Source organism: Aphelocoma coerulescens, unplaced genomic scaffold (assembly GCF_041296385.1).
Source record: "Aphelocoma coerulescens isolate FSJ_1873_10779 unplaced genomic scaffold, UR_Acoe_1.0 HiC_scaffold_138, whole genome shotgun sequence".
NCBI lineage: Eukaryota > Metazoa > Chordata > Aves > Passeriformes > Corvidae > Aphelocoma > Aphelocoma coerulescens.
Window position 1 is genome coordinate 448438 of NW_027183491.1, and position 15646 is coordinate 464083.

A 15646-nucleotide genomic window follows, 5' to 3' on the forward strand; every position below is an offset into this window, starting at 1 on the left:
TCCCAGCCCAGCATTCCCAGTTAGGACCAGTCCAGCCCAGTCCAGACCAGTTCAGACCAGTCCAGCCCAGTCCAGACCAGTTCAGACCAGTCCGGACCAGTCCCAGCCCAGCATTCCCAGTTAGGACCAGTCCAGTCCAGTCCAAGCTCCCAAATCCCAACCAGGACCCCCCAAAATCCCCAAATTCCCCCAAATTCCCCAAAAGTCCCCAAAATTCCCCAAAATTGCCCCAAATCCCCAAAATTCCACCAAATATCCCCCAAAATTCCCAAAATTTCCCCCAAATTCCCCCAAAATTCCCCAAAATTCCTCCCAAAAGTCCCCAAATTTGCTCAAATTCCCCAAAATTCCCCAAAATTTACCCAAATTCCCCCAAAATTCCCCAAATCCCCCAAAATCCCCCAAATTCCCCCGAATTCCCCAAAATCCCCCAAATTCCCCCAAATTCCCCAAATTCCCCCCAAATTTTCCAAAATCCCCAAAAATTCTGCAAATTCCCCTAAAATTCCCCCAAATTTCCCCAAAATTCCCAAAAATTCTTCAAAATTTCCCAAATTCCCCCAAATATCCCCAAAATTCCCCAAAATTTACCCAAATTCCTCCAAATTCTTTAAAATTCCCAAAAATTCCCCCCAAATTCCCCCAAATTCCCCCAAATTCCCCCCAAATTCCCCAAATTCCCCCAAATTTTCTTTAAAATTCCCCCAAATTCCCCGCAGGCGGCGCCCCCTGCTGGACCGAGGCTCCCGATTGGCTGCCGGCCGGATCCACTCTCACCTGATTGGTCGCCGGATGGATCCCGCGGCTCCCGATTGGCTGCGGCCCTGGAAGGGGGGGAGGGGCGGGAATTTGGGGTGAAACGAGGGGAAAACGGGAAAATTGGGGGGGGGGGTGGGGGGGAGGGAGGCGAAAATGGAGAATTGGGGGGGGAATTTGGGGGGAAACGGCCCAAAAATGGGAAAATTGGGATAAAAACGGCCAAAAATGGCCCAAAATGGTGAAAAATGGCCAAAATTGGGGAATTTGGGTAAATTTCGGGATAAAATGGCCCCAAAAATGGGAAATTTGGGGGATATTTGGGATAAAACTGGGAATTTGGGGGGAAATTTGGGATGAAACGACCCAAAAAAGGGAAATTTGGGCTGGAAATGGCCAAAAATGGCCCAAAATGGCCAAAAATGGGGATTTGGGGGGAAATTCGGGACAAAACGGCCAAAAATGGAAAATTTGGGGGAAATTTGGGATGAAACAGCCCAAAAATGGGAAATGTGGGAGGGAAATGGCCAAAAAAGGGAATTTTGGGGGAAATCTGGGAGGAAATGGCCAAAAATGGGGATTTGGGAGGAAATTTGGGATGAAATGTCCAAAAAATGGGAAATTTGGGCTGGAAATGGCCAAAAATGGCCAGAAATGGGAAATTTAGAGGGAAATTTGGGATGAAACAGCCCACAAATGGTAAGTTTGGGCTAAAAATGGTCAAAAAAGGGAAATTTGGGCTAAAAATGGCCTAAAATGGGAATTTTGGGCTGGAAATGGCCAAAAATGGGAAAATTGGGGGAAATTTGGGAGGAAATGGCCAAAAATGGCGGAAAGTGGCCCAAAATGGCCCAAAATGGCCCAAAATGGCCCAAACTGGGGATTTGGGGAGGGAAATTTGGGCCAAAAGGGCCAAAAATGGGGAATTTGGGCGGGAAACGATCCCAAAACGGCCCCAAAATGGGAAATTTTGGGGGCGGGAATTTTTGGGGGGGGGGGGGTGGGGGAAAGTGCCGGCGTTCGGCCGCTAGGGGGCGCCCCAGGGCCGCTTTTTGGGGGTCCCTCCCCAAAAAGGGGAAGTTTGGGGGGTGGGGGGAGGGGCGGGAGCCGAGGCCGCCGTGGGGCAGAAGGAGCCGCGTGTGGGGCAGGTGAGGAGGGGCCGGGGGTCGCTGTGGGGCGGGGGGGGGGGTCTGTGGGGCAGATCTATGGGGCAGGGGGGTTTCTATGGGGCAGGGGGGAGCTATGGGGCAGATCTGTGGGGCAGGGGGGTTTCTATGGGGCAGATCTGTGGGGCAGGGGGGAGCCATGGGGCAGATCTGTGGGGCAGGGGGGTTTCTGTGGGGCAGATCTGTGGGGCAGGGGGTCCCTCTGGAGGTTGCTGTGAGCCAGGAGGGTTTCTATGGGGCAGGAGGGTTTCTGTGGGGCAGGAGGGTTTCTATGGGGCAGGAGGGTTTCTATGGGGCAGATCTATGGGGCAGGGGGTCCCTCTGGAGGTCGCTGTGGGGCGGGGGAATTTCTCTGAGGCAGGGGGTCCCTAAGGTATTCCTATAGGGCAGGGGCTCGCTATGGGGCAGGCGGATCTGTGGGGCAGGCGGATCTGTGGGGCAGGGGGATCTGTGGGGCAGGGGGATCTGTGGGGCAGGGGGTGCCCCAGCTGTGCTGTAGGGTCCCCATAGAGCAGGGGGATCTGTGGGGAGGGGGATCTATGGGGCAGAGGGGTCCCTGAGCTGCTCCTATAGGTCAGGGGCTCGCTATGGGGCAGGATGGAATCTATGGGGCAGGGGGTGCCCCAGCTGTGCTGTAGGGTCCCTATAGAGCAGGCGGATCCGTGGGGCAGGGTCTGGCTATGGGGCAGGGGGGTTTCTATGGGGCAGGGGGTCCCCAGCTCTACTGTAGGGTCCCTATAGAGCAGGAGGCTCGCTATGGGGCAGGCGGATCTGTGGGGCAGGGGGATCTATGGGGCAGGGGGGTCCCTGAGCTGTTCCTATAGAGCAGGGGGCTCGCTATGGGGCAGGATGGGATCTGTGGGGCAGGGGGTGCCCCAGCTGTGCTGTAGGGTCCCCATAGAGCAGGGGGATCTGTGGGGCAGGGCCCGCTATGGGGCAGGGCGCTCTCTATGGGGCAAGGGGTGCCTCAGCTGTTCCTATAGAGCAGGGGGCTCGCTATGGGGCAGGATGGGATTGTGGGGCAGGGGTTGCTATGGGGCAGGCTCGCTATGGGGCAGGGGGTCCCCAAGCTGTTCCTATAGAGCAGGGGCTCGCTATGGGGCCGGATGGGATCTGTGGGGCAGGGGGTGCCCCAGCTGTGCTGTAGGGTCCCTATAGAGCAGGCGGATCTGTGGGGCAGGGCCCGCTATGGGGCAGGGGGGTTTCTATGGGGCAGAGGGGTCCCGGAGCTGCTCCTACAGAGCAGGGGCTCGCTGTGGGGCAGGGTCTGGCTATGGGGCAGGATGGGATCTGTGGGGCAGGGGGTGCCCCAGCTGTGCTGTAGGGTCCCTATAGAGCAGGCGGATCTATGGGGCAGCCTCGCTATGGGGCAGGGGGTGCCTCAGCTCTACTGTAGGGTCCCTATAGAGCAGGCGGATCTATGGGGCAGGGCTCGCTGTGGGGCAGGGGTGTTTCTATGGGGTAGGGGGGTCCCTGAGCTGTTCCTATAGAGCAGGGGCTCGCTATGGGGCAGGATGGGATCTGTGGGGCAGGGGGATCTATGGGGCAGGGCTCGCTATGGGGCAGGCGGATCTATGGGGCAGGGGGTGCCTCAGCTGTGCTGTAGGGTCCCTATAGAGCAGGCGGATCTATGGGGCAGGCTCGCTATGGGGCAGGGGGTTCCTCAGCTCTACTGTAGGGTCCCTATAGAGCAGGGGGCTCGCTATGGGGCACAGGAGGATCTGTGGGGCAGGGCTCGCTGTGGGGCAGGGGGGTTTCTATGGGGCAGAGGGGTCCCTGAGCTGTTCCTATAGAGCAGGGGCTCGCTATGGGGCAGGGGGATCTATGGGGCAGCGCTCGCTGTGGGGCAGGGCTCGCTGTGGGGCAGAGGGGTCCCGGAGCTGCTCCTCTAGGGCAGGGGCTCGCTGTGGGGCACAGGAGGCTCTGTGGGGCAGATCTGTGGGGCAGCAGGGTCTCAGTAGGGCAGGGGGGGGTCTCTGTGGGGCAGGAAGGTGCCTATGGGGTCGCTATGGGGCGGGGGGGGTCCCAAAGTTCCTCCTATAGGGCAGGACGGTCTATGGGGCGGGGGGGGGTCCCTTTAGGACGGGGGGGTCTCTATGGGGCAGAAGGGTCCTATGGGGCTGAGGAGAATCTATGGGGCAGGAGAGTCCCACCGGAGGTCCCTAGAGGGGTTTCTATGGGGCAGGAGAGAATCTGTGGGGCAGAGGAGAATCTGTGGGGCAGAGGGGCCTCTCTGGGGGGTCTCTATGGGGCAGAGGAGTCCCTAAATGGCTCCTATGGGGCAGGAGGGTCCCTAAAGGGTCCCTATGGGGCAGAGCGGCCCCATGGGATTTTCCATGGGGCAGACCCTCCTTATAGGATTGTCTGTGGGGCAGGGGGGGTCTCGGTGGGGTTTCCTATGGGGCAGGGGAGTCTCTATGGGGCAGAGACGTCCCTATGGGCTCTCTATGGGGCACAGGGCTCTCTATGGGGCAGAGAGGTCCCTATGGCCTCTCTATGGGGCAGGAGGGGTCCCTATGGGCTCTCTATGGGGCACCGGCCTCTCTATGGGGCAGGAGGGGTCCCTATGGCCTCTCTATGGGGCAGGAGGGGTCCCTATGGCCTCTCTATGGGGCACAGACCTGTCTATGGGCTCTCTATGGGGCAGAGAGGTACTTATGGGCTCTCTATGGGGCACCGGCCTCTCTATGGGGCAGAGAGGGTCCCTATGGGCTCTCTATGGGACACAGGGCTCTCTGTGGGGCAGAGAGGTCCCTATGGGCTCTCTATGGGGCACCGGCCTCTCTATGGGGCAGAGAGGGTCCCTATGGGCTCTCTATGGGGCATCAGCCTCTCGATGGGGCACAGGGCTCTCTATGGGGCAGGAGGGGTCCCTATGGGCTCTCTATGGGGCACCGGCCTCTCTATGGGGCAGAGAGGTACTTATGGGCTCTCTATGGGGCACAGGGCTCTCTATGGGGCAGAGAGGTCCCTATGGGCTCTCTATGGGGCACCGGCCTCTCTATGGGGCACAGGCCTCTCTATGGGGCAAAGAGGTCCCTATGGGCTCGCTATGGGGCACAGGGCTCTCTATGGGGCACAGGCCTCTCTATGGGGCAGAGAGGGTCCCTATGGGCTCCCTATGGGGCACCGGCCTCTCTATGGGGCAGAGAGGTCCCTATGGGCTCTCTATGGGGCACCAGCCTCTCTATGGGGCAGAGAGGGTCCCTATGGGCTCTCTATGGGGCATCGGCCTCTCGATGGGGCACAGGGCTCTCTATGGGGCAGGAGGGGTCCCTATGGGCTCTCTATGGGGCACCGGCCTCTCTATGGGGCAGAGAGGTACTTATGGGCTCTCTATGGGGCACAGGGCTCTCTACGGGGCAGAGAGGGTCCCTATGGGCTCTCTATGGGGCACAGGGCTCTCTACGGGGCAGAGAGGGTCCCTATGGGCTCCCTATGGGGCACCGGCCTCTCTATGGGGCAGAGAGGTCCCTATGGGCTCTCTATGGGGCACCAGCCTCTCTATGGGGCAGAGAGGGTCCCTATGGGCTCTCTATGGGGCATCGGCCTCTCGATGGGGCACAGGGCTCTCTATGGGGCAGGAGGGGTCCCTATGGGCTCTCTATGGGGCACCGGCCTCTCTATGGGGCAGAGAGGTACTTATGGGCTCTCTATGGGGCACAGGGCTCTCTACGGGGCAGAGAGGGTCCCTATGGGCTCTCTATGGGGCACAGGGCTCTCTATGGGGCAGAGAGGTCCCTATGGGCTCTCTATGGGGCACCGGCCTCTCTATGGGGCACAGGCCTCTCTATGGGGCAAAGAGGTCCCTATGGGCTCGCTATGGGGCACAGGGCTCTCTATGGGGCACAGGCCTCTCTATGGGGCAGAGAGGGTCCCTATGGGCTCTCTATGGGGCACAGGCCTCTCTATGGGGCAGAGAGGGTCCCTATGGGCTCTCTATGGGGCACAGGCCTCTCTATGGGGCAAACCCCCCCCCCCCCCCAGAGCTCCCTACCCCAACCCCCTCCTCACCACCAGGGGGCGCCGCTCCCTGCCCCACTGAAGCCCCGCCCCCTTTGCTAACCCCTCCCCCCTTCTCTCTCCCCCCCTCCCGCCCCTCCCCCACCCCCCAGCCCGCCCCACCCCCCCCTCCCTCTTCCCGCTGAAGACCTGCGGCGCCGACAGCGCCCCCTGGCGGGCCGTGGGCTGCCTGGCCACCGGCTACCTCCCGTCGCCCGTGGACTACTCGTGGGCCAGCGCCACGCCCCCCATTGAAGGCATCGCCCCCATCCCCGAGGTCCGGGCCCGCTCCGGCCTCTTCTCGTCCGGCAGCACCGTCCGGCTGCCGGCCACGCCCAGCGGCCCCCAGAGCTTCACCTGCAGCGTCCAGCACGCGGCCACCAACACCAAGAAGAGCATCCAGGTGTCACGTGAGTGCCGGGCCGGGGCTCCGGGGTGGGCTGCGGGGGGCTTGGGTGGGTGAGGTTTTGGGGGTTTGGGGGGCTTGGGTTGACCCGACTTTGAGTTTTGGGGTCTTTGAGGGTCTTGGGTTGACCGAATTTTGGGTTTTGGGGTTTTTGAGGGTCTTGGATTGGTGAAATTTTGACTTTTGGGGTCTTTGAGGGTCTTGGGATGACCAAATTTTGGGTTTTGGGGTCTTTGAGGGTCTTGGGTTGGTGAAATTTTGACTTTTGGGGTCTTTGAGGGTCTTCAGTTGACCAAATTTTGAGGTTTGGGGTCTTGGGTTGACCCAACTTTGACTTTGGGGTCTTTGAGGGTCTTGGGTTGACCAAATTTTGGGTTTTGGGGTCTTGAGTTGACCCAGTTTTGGGTTTGGGGTCTCTGAGGGTCTTGGGTTGACCAAATTTTGAGTTTTGGGGTCTTTGAGGGTCTTGGGTTGACCCAACTTTGACCTTTGGGGTCTTCCGTGGTCTTCAATTGACCCTGGTTGGGTTTTGGGGTCTTTGAGGGTCTTCAGTTGGTGAAATTTTGAGTTTTGGGGTTTTTGAGGGTCTTGGGTTGACCAAATTTTGGGTTTTGGGGTCCAGAGTTGACCCAGTTTTGGGTTTGGGGTCTTTGAGGGTCTTGGGATGACCCAACTTTGACTTTTGGGGTCTTCCGTGGTCTTCAATTGACCCCGGTTGGGTTTTGAGGTCTTTGAGGATCTTCAGTTGACCAAATTTTGGGTTTTGGGGTCTTCCACGGACTTCAGTTGATGAAAGTTCAACTTTCGGGGTCTTCGAGGGTCTTGGGTTGACCAAATTTTGGGTTTCGGGGTCTTGGGTTGACCCAACTTTGACTTTGGGGTCTTCGAGGGTCTTGGGTTGACCAAATTTTGGGTTTCGGGGTCTTTGAGGGTCTTGGGATGACCCCAAGTTGGGTTTTGGGGTCTTGCCTTGACCCAATCTTGACTTCGAGGGTCTCCAAGACCCTCGAGGTGACCCCAAGTTGAGTTGCGGCCTCTTCCACCATCTTGACTCCACCCAACCTCGACTTCCGGGGTCTCCGAGACCCCCGAGTCGACCCCACCCCCACTTTCGGGGTGTGAGGGGGGGGGGGAGGGGCCGGGGTCTCCAACCCCCTTCCTTCGACCCCTCCCCCCCACCGCCGACTCCGGAGGGTTCTCCACCCCCCCCCGTTGACCGACCCTTGGTGGCATCTCCGTAGGCTCCGCCCCCACCAAGACCTTGAGGGTCTCCCCCCCCCAACCCTCGACCCCAGGTAGGTCCCAGACCCCCCCAAAATTTGGGGGGAGGTCGAGGGGGGGCGGTTCCTCCGGGAACCTCCTCGAGGTTCTCCGACCCCTCCCCCTCGAGGTCCTCCAAGAACCTCCCCGAGGTTCTCCAGCCTCGCCGCCGCCTCCGTAGGGACCTCCGGGGCTCCCCGCCCAACTCGGGGTGACCTCGGCGTGACCTCGGGGGGCCCCTCCGCCCCCGAAACCTTGACCCCAGGTAGGTCTGACCCAACACAACCCAACAACGTTGACCCGACCCAACCCAACGTTGACCCAACCCAACGTTGACCCAATCCAACCCAACCCAACATTGACCCAACTCAACCCAACATTGACTCAACTCAACCCAACCCAACGTTGACTCAACCCAACCCAACATTGACTCAACCCGACCCTACTTTGGCCTAACCCGACCCAAAGTTGACCCAATTCAACCCAACGTTGACCCAACCCAACCCAACATTGACTCAACCCAACCCAACCCAACATTGACTCAACCCAACCCAACCCAACATTGACCCAACTCAACCCAACCCAACCTTGACCCAACCCAACATTGACCCAACCCAACCCAACATTGACCCAACCCAACCCAACATTGACCCAACCCAACCCAACATTGACCCAACCCAACCCAACCCAACCTTGACCCAACCCAACATTGACCCAACCCAACATTGACTCAACCCAACCCAACGTTGACCCAACCCAACCCAACCCAACATTGACTCAACTCAACCCAACCCAACATTGACTCAACTCAACCCAACCCAACATTGACCCAACCCAACCCAACATTGACTCAACCTGACCTTACTTTGGCCCAACCCGACCCAACATTGACTCAACCCAACCCAACATTGACCCAACCCAACATTGACTCAACTCAACCCAACCCAACCTTGACCCAACCCAACCTTGACCCAACCCAACGTTGACTCAACCCAACCCAACATTGACCCAACCCAACCCAACCTTGACCCCGCGCCGCCACCTTGGACCTCCTGACGCCCCCCCCGTCCCCTCCCAGCAGCAGCCGCCGCCCGCGCGCCCACCGTCGACGTCTTCCAAGCCTGCTCCGACGGCGGCGTGGTGGAGCTCATGTGCCTGGTCAGCGGCTTCGCCCCTCCCCCCATCAGCGTCACCTGGCTGATGGACGGGCAGCCCTTGGACCACACCCACACCGAGCCGGTCGCGCCCGGCGACGCCGCCGGCACCTTCCGCGTGGTCTCGCGCGTCAACGTCTCGCTGGGCGAGTGGAGGGATGAGAGCTTCTCCTGCCGAGTGGCGCACGCGGCCTCCAGCACCGTCCGCGAGGCGCCGGCCAGGAGGTGTTCGGGTAAGCCCAGGGGGCGACGGGGGGCGGGAGGGGCTCGGGTTGAGCCTAAGTTGGGTTTTGGGGGCTTGGGTTGAGCCTAAGTTGAGTTTTGGGGTCTTGGGTTGAGCCTAAGTTGGGGTTTGGGGTCTTGGGTTGAGCCTAAGTTGGGTTTTGGGGTCTTGGGTTGAGCCCAAGTTGGGTTTGGGGTCTTGGGTTGAGCCCAAGCTGGGTTTTGGGGTCTTGGGTTGAGCCTAAGTCAGGGTTGGGGTCTTGGGTTCAGCCTAAGTTGGGTTTTGGGGTCTTGGGTTGAGCCTAAGTTGGGTTTGGGGTCTTGGGTTGAGCCTAAGTTGGGTTTTGGGGTCTTGGGTTGAGCCCAAGTTGGATTTGGGGTCTTGGGTTGAGCCCAAGTTGGGTTTGGGGTCTTGGGTTGAGCCTAAGTTGGGTTTTGGGGTCTTGAGTTGAGCCCAAGTTGGGTTTGGGGTGTTCCATGGTCTTGAGTTGACTTTTGGGGTCTCCAACCACCCCGAGTTGGGTTTTGAGGACCTCCAGTGGTCTTGACTCCACCCCGAGTTGGGTCTTGGGGTCCCCCACCCTCTTGAGTTTTTGGGGTCTCCAACCCCCCCAAGTAGGGTTTGAGGATCTCCAACCATCTCGGGTCGAGTTTTGGGATCTCCAACCACCCCAAGTCAGCTTTTTGAGGATCTCCAACCATCTCAAGTCGAGTTTTGAGGATCTCCAACCACCCCAAATTGAGTTTTTGGGATCTCCAACCACCCCAAGTAGGGTTTTGGGGTCTCCAACCATCTCAGGTCGAGTTTTGGGATCTCCAGCCATCCCAAGTCGAGTTTTTGGGATCTCCGACCACCCCAAGTCAGGTTTTTGAGGCTCTCCAACCACCCCAACCTGAGTTTTGAGGATCTCCAACCACCCCAAGTTGAGTTTTGAGGATCTCCAACCACCCCAAGTCAGCTTTTTGAGGATCTCCAACCATCTCAAGTTGAGTTTTGGGATCTCCAACCACCCCAAGTAGGGTTTGAGGATCTCCAACCACCCCAAGTCGAGTTTTTGGGGTCTCCAACCACCCCAAGTCAGGTTTTCGAGGGTCTCCAACCACCCCAAATTGAGTTTTGGGATCTCCAACCATCTTGGGTCGAGTTTTTGAGATCTCCAACCACCTCAAGTCGAGTTTTTGGGGTCTCCAACCATCTCGGGTCGAGTTTTGGGATCTCCAACCACCCCAAGTCAGGTTTTTGACTATCTCCAACCGCCCCACCCCCTCTCTCCCCCCCTCCAGCCCAATCCTCCAGCCCCATCCGCGTCTTCGCCGTGCCGCCGTCGCCCTCGGAGCTCTACATCTCGCAGTCTCCCAAGCTGCTGTGCCTGGTGACCAGCCTGCCCAGCGACGAGGGCCTGGCGGTGACGTGGGCCCGGGCCACCGGCGGCGCCGTGGAGCCGCTGCCGCTGCGCCTCAGCCACCAGTACAACGGCACCTTCACGGCCACCAGCGAGCTGCCGCTGGCCACCCGCGACTGGGAGAGCGGCGCCGCCTTCGTCTGCCGCGTCAGCCACGCCGAGCTGCCGGCGCCGGTGGAGCGGCGCGTGGAGAGGAGGCAGGGTGAGTGCGGGGGGGGAGGAGGGGATTCCGAAGAAAGGCCCCCCCAAAAAATCCGGATCTTTTTACCGACTTCTCCCCTTTTTTCACCCCAAAGCTCCATTTCTCTCATTTTCCCCCATCTTCCCCTTGATTTCCCGTTTTTTCCCCAATTTCCGCCATTTTTTCCACCAATTTTTCCCCCTTTTCCCACTTCCTCCCCATTTTTCATTAAATCCCCTTTTTTCCGCCCCAAAGCTCCATTTCCCTCATTTTCCCTCATTTTCCCTCATTTTCCCTCATTTTCCCTCATTTTCCCTCATTTTCCCTCATTTTCCCCTCCATTTCTGCCATTTTTCCCCAATTTCCACCATTTTTCCCCAATTTCCACCATTTTTTCCCCAATTTTCCCCCATTTTCCCCTTGATTTCCCGTTTTTCCCCAATTTCCGCCATTTTTTTCACCAATTTTTCCCCATTTCTCCTCATTTCTCTCCGTTTTTCACCAAAATCCCCCTTTTTTCACCCCAAAGCTCCATTTCTCTCATTTTCCCTCATCTCCCCCCATTTTCCCCTTGATTTCCCGTTTTTTCCCCAATTTCCGCCATTTTCTCCCCAATTTCCACCATTTTTTCACCAATTTTTCCCCATTTTTCCAATTCCCGCCATTTCCCCCCCAATTTTCGCCGTTTTTTTCCCAATTTTTACCCATTTTCCTCATTTATCCCCGTTTTTCACCAAAATCCCCCTTTTCCCCCCCCAAATCTCCATTTCCCCCTTTTCTCCCATTTCTCCTCAATTTCTGCAATTTTTTCTCCAATTTCCGCCTTTTTTTTCCCCCAGTTTTTCCCCATTTTCCTCATTTCTCCCTGTTTTTCACCAAAAGCCCCCTTTTTTCACCCCAAAGCTCCATTTCCCTCATTTTCCCCTCCATTTCGGCCATTTTTCCCCAATTTCCGCCATTTTTCACGAATTTCCACCTTTTCCCCCCAATTCCCCCCATTTTCCCCTCGATTTCCCATTTTTTCCCCAATTCCCGCCATTTTTCACCAATTTCCACCTTTTTTTTCACCAATTTTTCCCCCTTTTCCCACTTCCTCCCCATTTTTCATTAAATCCCCTTTTTTCCACCCCAAAGCTCCATTTCCCTCATTTCCCCTCATTTTCCCTCATTTTCCCCTCCATTTCTGCCATTTTTCACCAATTTCCGCCATTTTTCACCAATTTCCACCTTTTTTCCCCAATTTTCCCCCATTTTCCCCTTGATTTCCTGTTTTTCCCCAATTTCCGCCATTTTTCCCCAATTTCTGCCATTTTTTTCACCAATTTTTCCCCGTTTTTCCTCATTTCTCCCCGTTTTTCACCAAAATCCCCCTTTTTCCCCCCAAACCCCATTCCCTCATTTCCCCTTCTATTCCCCCCATTTTTCCTCTATTTCCGCCATTTTCCCATCTACTTCCGCCATTTTTTCTCCAATTTCCGCCATTTTTTCCCCAATTCCCACCATTTTTTTCCCCATTTTTTCCCCAATTCCCGATTCCTCCCCGTTTTTCACCAAAATCCCCCTTTTTCCCCCCAAACCCCATTCCCCCATTTCCCCTTCTATTCCCGCCATTTTTTCCCCAATTTCCGCCATTTTCCCTTCTGTTTCCGCCATTTTTCTCTTCTATTCCCCCCATTTTCCCATCTATTTCCACCATTTTTCCTCTATTCCCGCCATTTTTTCTCCAGCTCCTGCCATTTTTCCTCTATTTCCGCCATTTTCCCATCTACTTCTGCCATTTTTTCTCCAATTTCCGCCATTTTTTCCCCAATTCCCACCATTTTTTCCCCCAATTTTTCCCCAATTCCCAATTCCTCCCCGTTTTTCACCAAAATCCCCCTTTTTCCCCCCAAACCCCATTCCCCCATTTCTCCTTCTATTTCCACCACTTTTCCTCCAATTTCCGCCATTTTTTCCCCAATTCCCACCATTTTTTTCACCAATTTTTCCCCATTTTCCCCAAATCCTCCCCGTTTTTCACCAAAATCCCCCTTTTACCCCCCAAACCCCATTCCCCCATTTCCCCTTCTATTTCCGCCATTTTTTCCCCAATTTCCGCCATTTTCCCTTCTATTTCCGCCATTTTTCTCTTCTATTCCCCCCATTTTCCCATCTATTTCCACCATTTTTCCTCTATTCCCGCCATTTTATCTCCAATTTCCGCCATTTTATCTCCAATTTCCACCACTTTTCCTCCAATTTCCGCCATTTTTTCCCCAATTCCCACCATTTTTTCCCCCAATTTTTCCCCAATTCCCGATTCCTCCCTGTTTTTCACCAAAATCCCCCTTTTTCCCCCCAAACCCCATTCCCCCCATTTCTCCTTCTATTCCCGCCATTTTCCCTTCTATTCCTGCCATTTTTCCTCTATTCCCGCCATTTTTTCCCCAATTCCCACCATTTTTTTCACCAATTTTTCCCCATTTTCCCCAAATCCTCCCCGTTTTTCACCAAAATCCCCCTTTTACCCCCCAAACCCCATTCCCCCCATTTCCCCTTCTATTCCCGCCATTTTTTCCCCAATTTCCGCCATTTTCCCTTCTATTTCCGCCATTTTTCTCTTCTATTCCCCCCATTTTCCCATCTATTTCCACCATTTTTCCTCTATTCCCGCCATTTTTTCTCCAATTCCCGCCATTTTTTCTCCAATTCCCGCCATTTTTTCCCCAATTCCCCCCATTTTTTCCCCAATTCCCCCCATTTTCCCCCCAATTCTCACCAATCCCATTCTCTCCCCCCCCTCCCGCAGGCAAGCCCCTCCCTCCCTCCGTCTTCCTGCTGCCGCCGCCCCCCGAGGAAGCCGCCGGCTCCCTTCCCCCCTCCCCCAATTTCCACCATTCCCGCCATTCCTTTTCCCAATTTTTCCCCGTTTTCGGCCATTTCTCCCCAATTTTCACCAAAATCCCTTTTTTTCCCCCCAAACCCCATTCCCCCCATTTCCCCTTCTATTCCCACCATTTTTTCTCCAGTTCCCGCCATTTTTCCTCTATTTCCGCCATTTTTTCTCCAATTTCCGCCATTTTTTCTCCAATTTCCGCCATTTTTTCCCCAATTCCCGCCATTTTTTCCCCCAATTTTTCCCCAATTCCCGATTCCTCCCCGTTTTTCATCAAAATCCCCCTTTTCCCCCCCAAACCCCATTCCCCCATTTTCCCATCTATTTCCGCCATTTTCCCTCCAATTCCCGCCATTTTTTCTCCAATTCCCACCATTTTTTTCACCAATTTTCCCCCATTTTCCCCAAATCCTCCCCGTTTTTCACCAAAATCCCCCTTTTTCCCCCCAAACCCCATTCCCCCATTTTCCCATCTATTTCCGCCATTTTTTCCCCAATTTCCGCCATTTTCCCTTCTATTTCCACCATTTTTCCTCTATTCCCGCCATTTTATCTCCAATTTCCGCCATTTTATCTCCAATTCCCGCCATTTTCCCTTGTATTTCCGCCATTTTTTCTCCAATTCCCCCCATTTTTTCACCAATTCCCCCCATTTCTTCCCCAATTCCCCCCATTTTCCCCCCCAATTCTCACCAATCCCATTCTCCCCCCTCTCCCGCAGGCAAGCGCCTCCCTCCCTCCGTCTTCCTGCTGCCGCCGCCCGCCGAGGAAGTCGCCAGCTCCCGGCCCACGCTCTCCCTCACCTGCCTGGCCCGCGGCTTCTTCCCGGACGCCATCGACGTGCAGTGGCAGCGGGACCAGGAGAGCATCGCGGCCGGCAATCCCGGCGACGCCGGCGACGCCGGGGTGCAGACGGGGCCGGCGCGGCGCGAGAAGGGGGGGGAGGGCTCCTATTTCCTCTACAGCCGCCTGGAGGTGGACCGGGCCGAGTGGGAGCGCGGCTCCACCTTTGTCTGCACCGTGGTGCACGAGGGGCTGCCGCTCCGCTTCGTGCAGCGCAGCGTCCACAGGAACCCCGGTAATTAACGCGGGCAGCGCTAATTGGCGTTCGTCAGTCCATTAAAGGCTGTTTGTTGATTTTTTTCGGGTGTTTTTTGGGGGGAGATCGGGGTTTTCGGGGCTGTTTTGGGGTCGTGTGTTGGGGTTCCTGATCTGTTTTGTCCACAAGAAGTCCCTTAATTAGAGTCATTAACTTAATTAATGCTATAATTAGTGATATTTAGTTGATTAAAGGCGATTTATTGGTGAATTTTGGTGGTTTTTGGGGGGAAATCGGGGTTTTGGGGCTGTTGGGGATGGGGTGTTGGGGTTCGCGCTCGGTTTCATCCACAAGAAGTCCCTTAATTAGAGTTATTAACTTAATTAGTGGTAATTAGTGATATTTAGTTGATTAAAGGCGATTTATTGGTGAATTTTTGGTGGTTTTTGGGGGAAAAATCGGGGCTTTTGGGGCCGTTTGGGACCGGGTTCAGGGTTCGCGCTCGATTTCCTCCACAAGAACTCCCTTAATTAAATTAATTAGACATAATTAGTGATAATTAGTGATAATTAGAGAGCATTAGTGAGCATTAGTGGTATTTAGTGATATTTAGTTGATTAAAGGCGATTCATTGATTAATTTTGGTGGTTTTGGGGGAAAAATCGGGGATTTTGGGGCCGTTTTGGGCCGGGCTTTGGGGCTCGCGCTGGGTTTCCTCGGCAAGAAGCCACTAATTAAAGTGACTCGTGCTAATTAGCGCTAATTAGTCGAGCGGAAGTGGCTAAGGGGTGAATGCGGGCGGTTAATGAAGGGATCCAAGGGTTCGGGGCCGTTAATTGAGGGCTCCGGGGGGGTTAATTAGGGGCGGGGCCGGGAGGGGCGGCCGCTCCGCTTGGTGCAGCGCAGCGTCCACAGGAACCCCGGTAATTAACGCGGGCAGCGCTAATTGGCGTTCGTCAGTCCATTAAAGGCTGTTTGTTGAGGTTTTTTTTGGGTGTTTTTTGGGGGGAAATTGGGATTTTCGGGGCTGTTTTGGGGTCGTGTGTTGGGGTTCCTGATCCGTTTTGTCCACAAGAAGTCCCTTAATTAGAGTAATTAACTTAATTAATGATATAATTAGTGATAATTAGTTGATTAAAGGAGATTTATTGGTGAATTTTTGGTGGTTTTTTGGGGGAAAAA

At 55.7% G+C, this 15646-nt stretch overlaps 1 gene segment (V, D, J or C); it reads left to right on the forward strand.

The window, feature by feature from the left end:
• The first annotated feature begins 5547 nt into the window (after positions 1–5547).
• Positions 5548–15446, forward strand: LOC138100723 (Ig gamma chain C region-like). The segment is given in 5 exon segments: positions 5548–5560; positions 6038–6334; positions 8669–8977; positions 10251–10571; positions 14147–15446. Coding segments are annotated over 5 exon segments (1305 nt in total).
• The last annotated feature ends 200 nt before the right edge of the window (positions 15447–15646 follow it).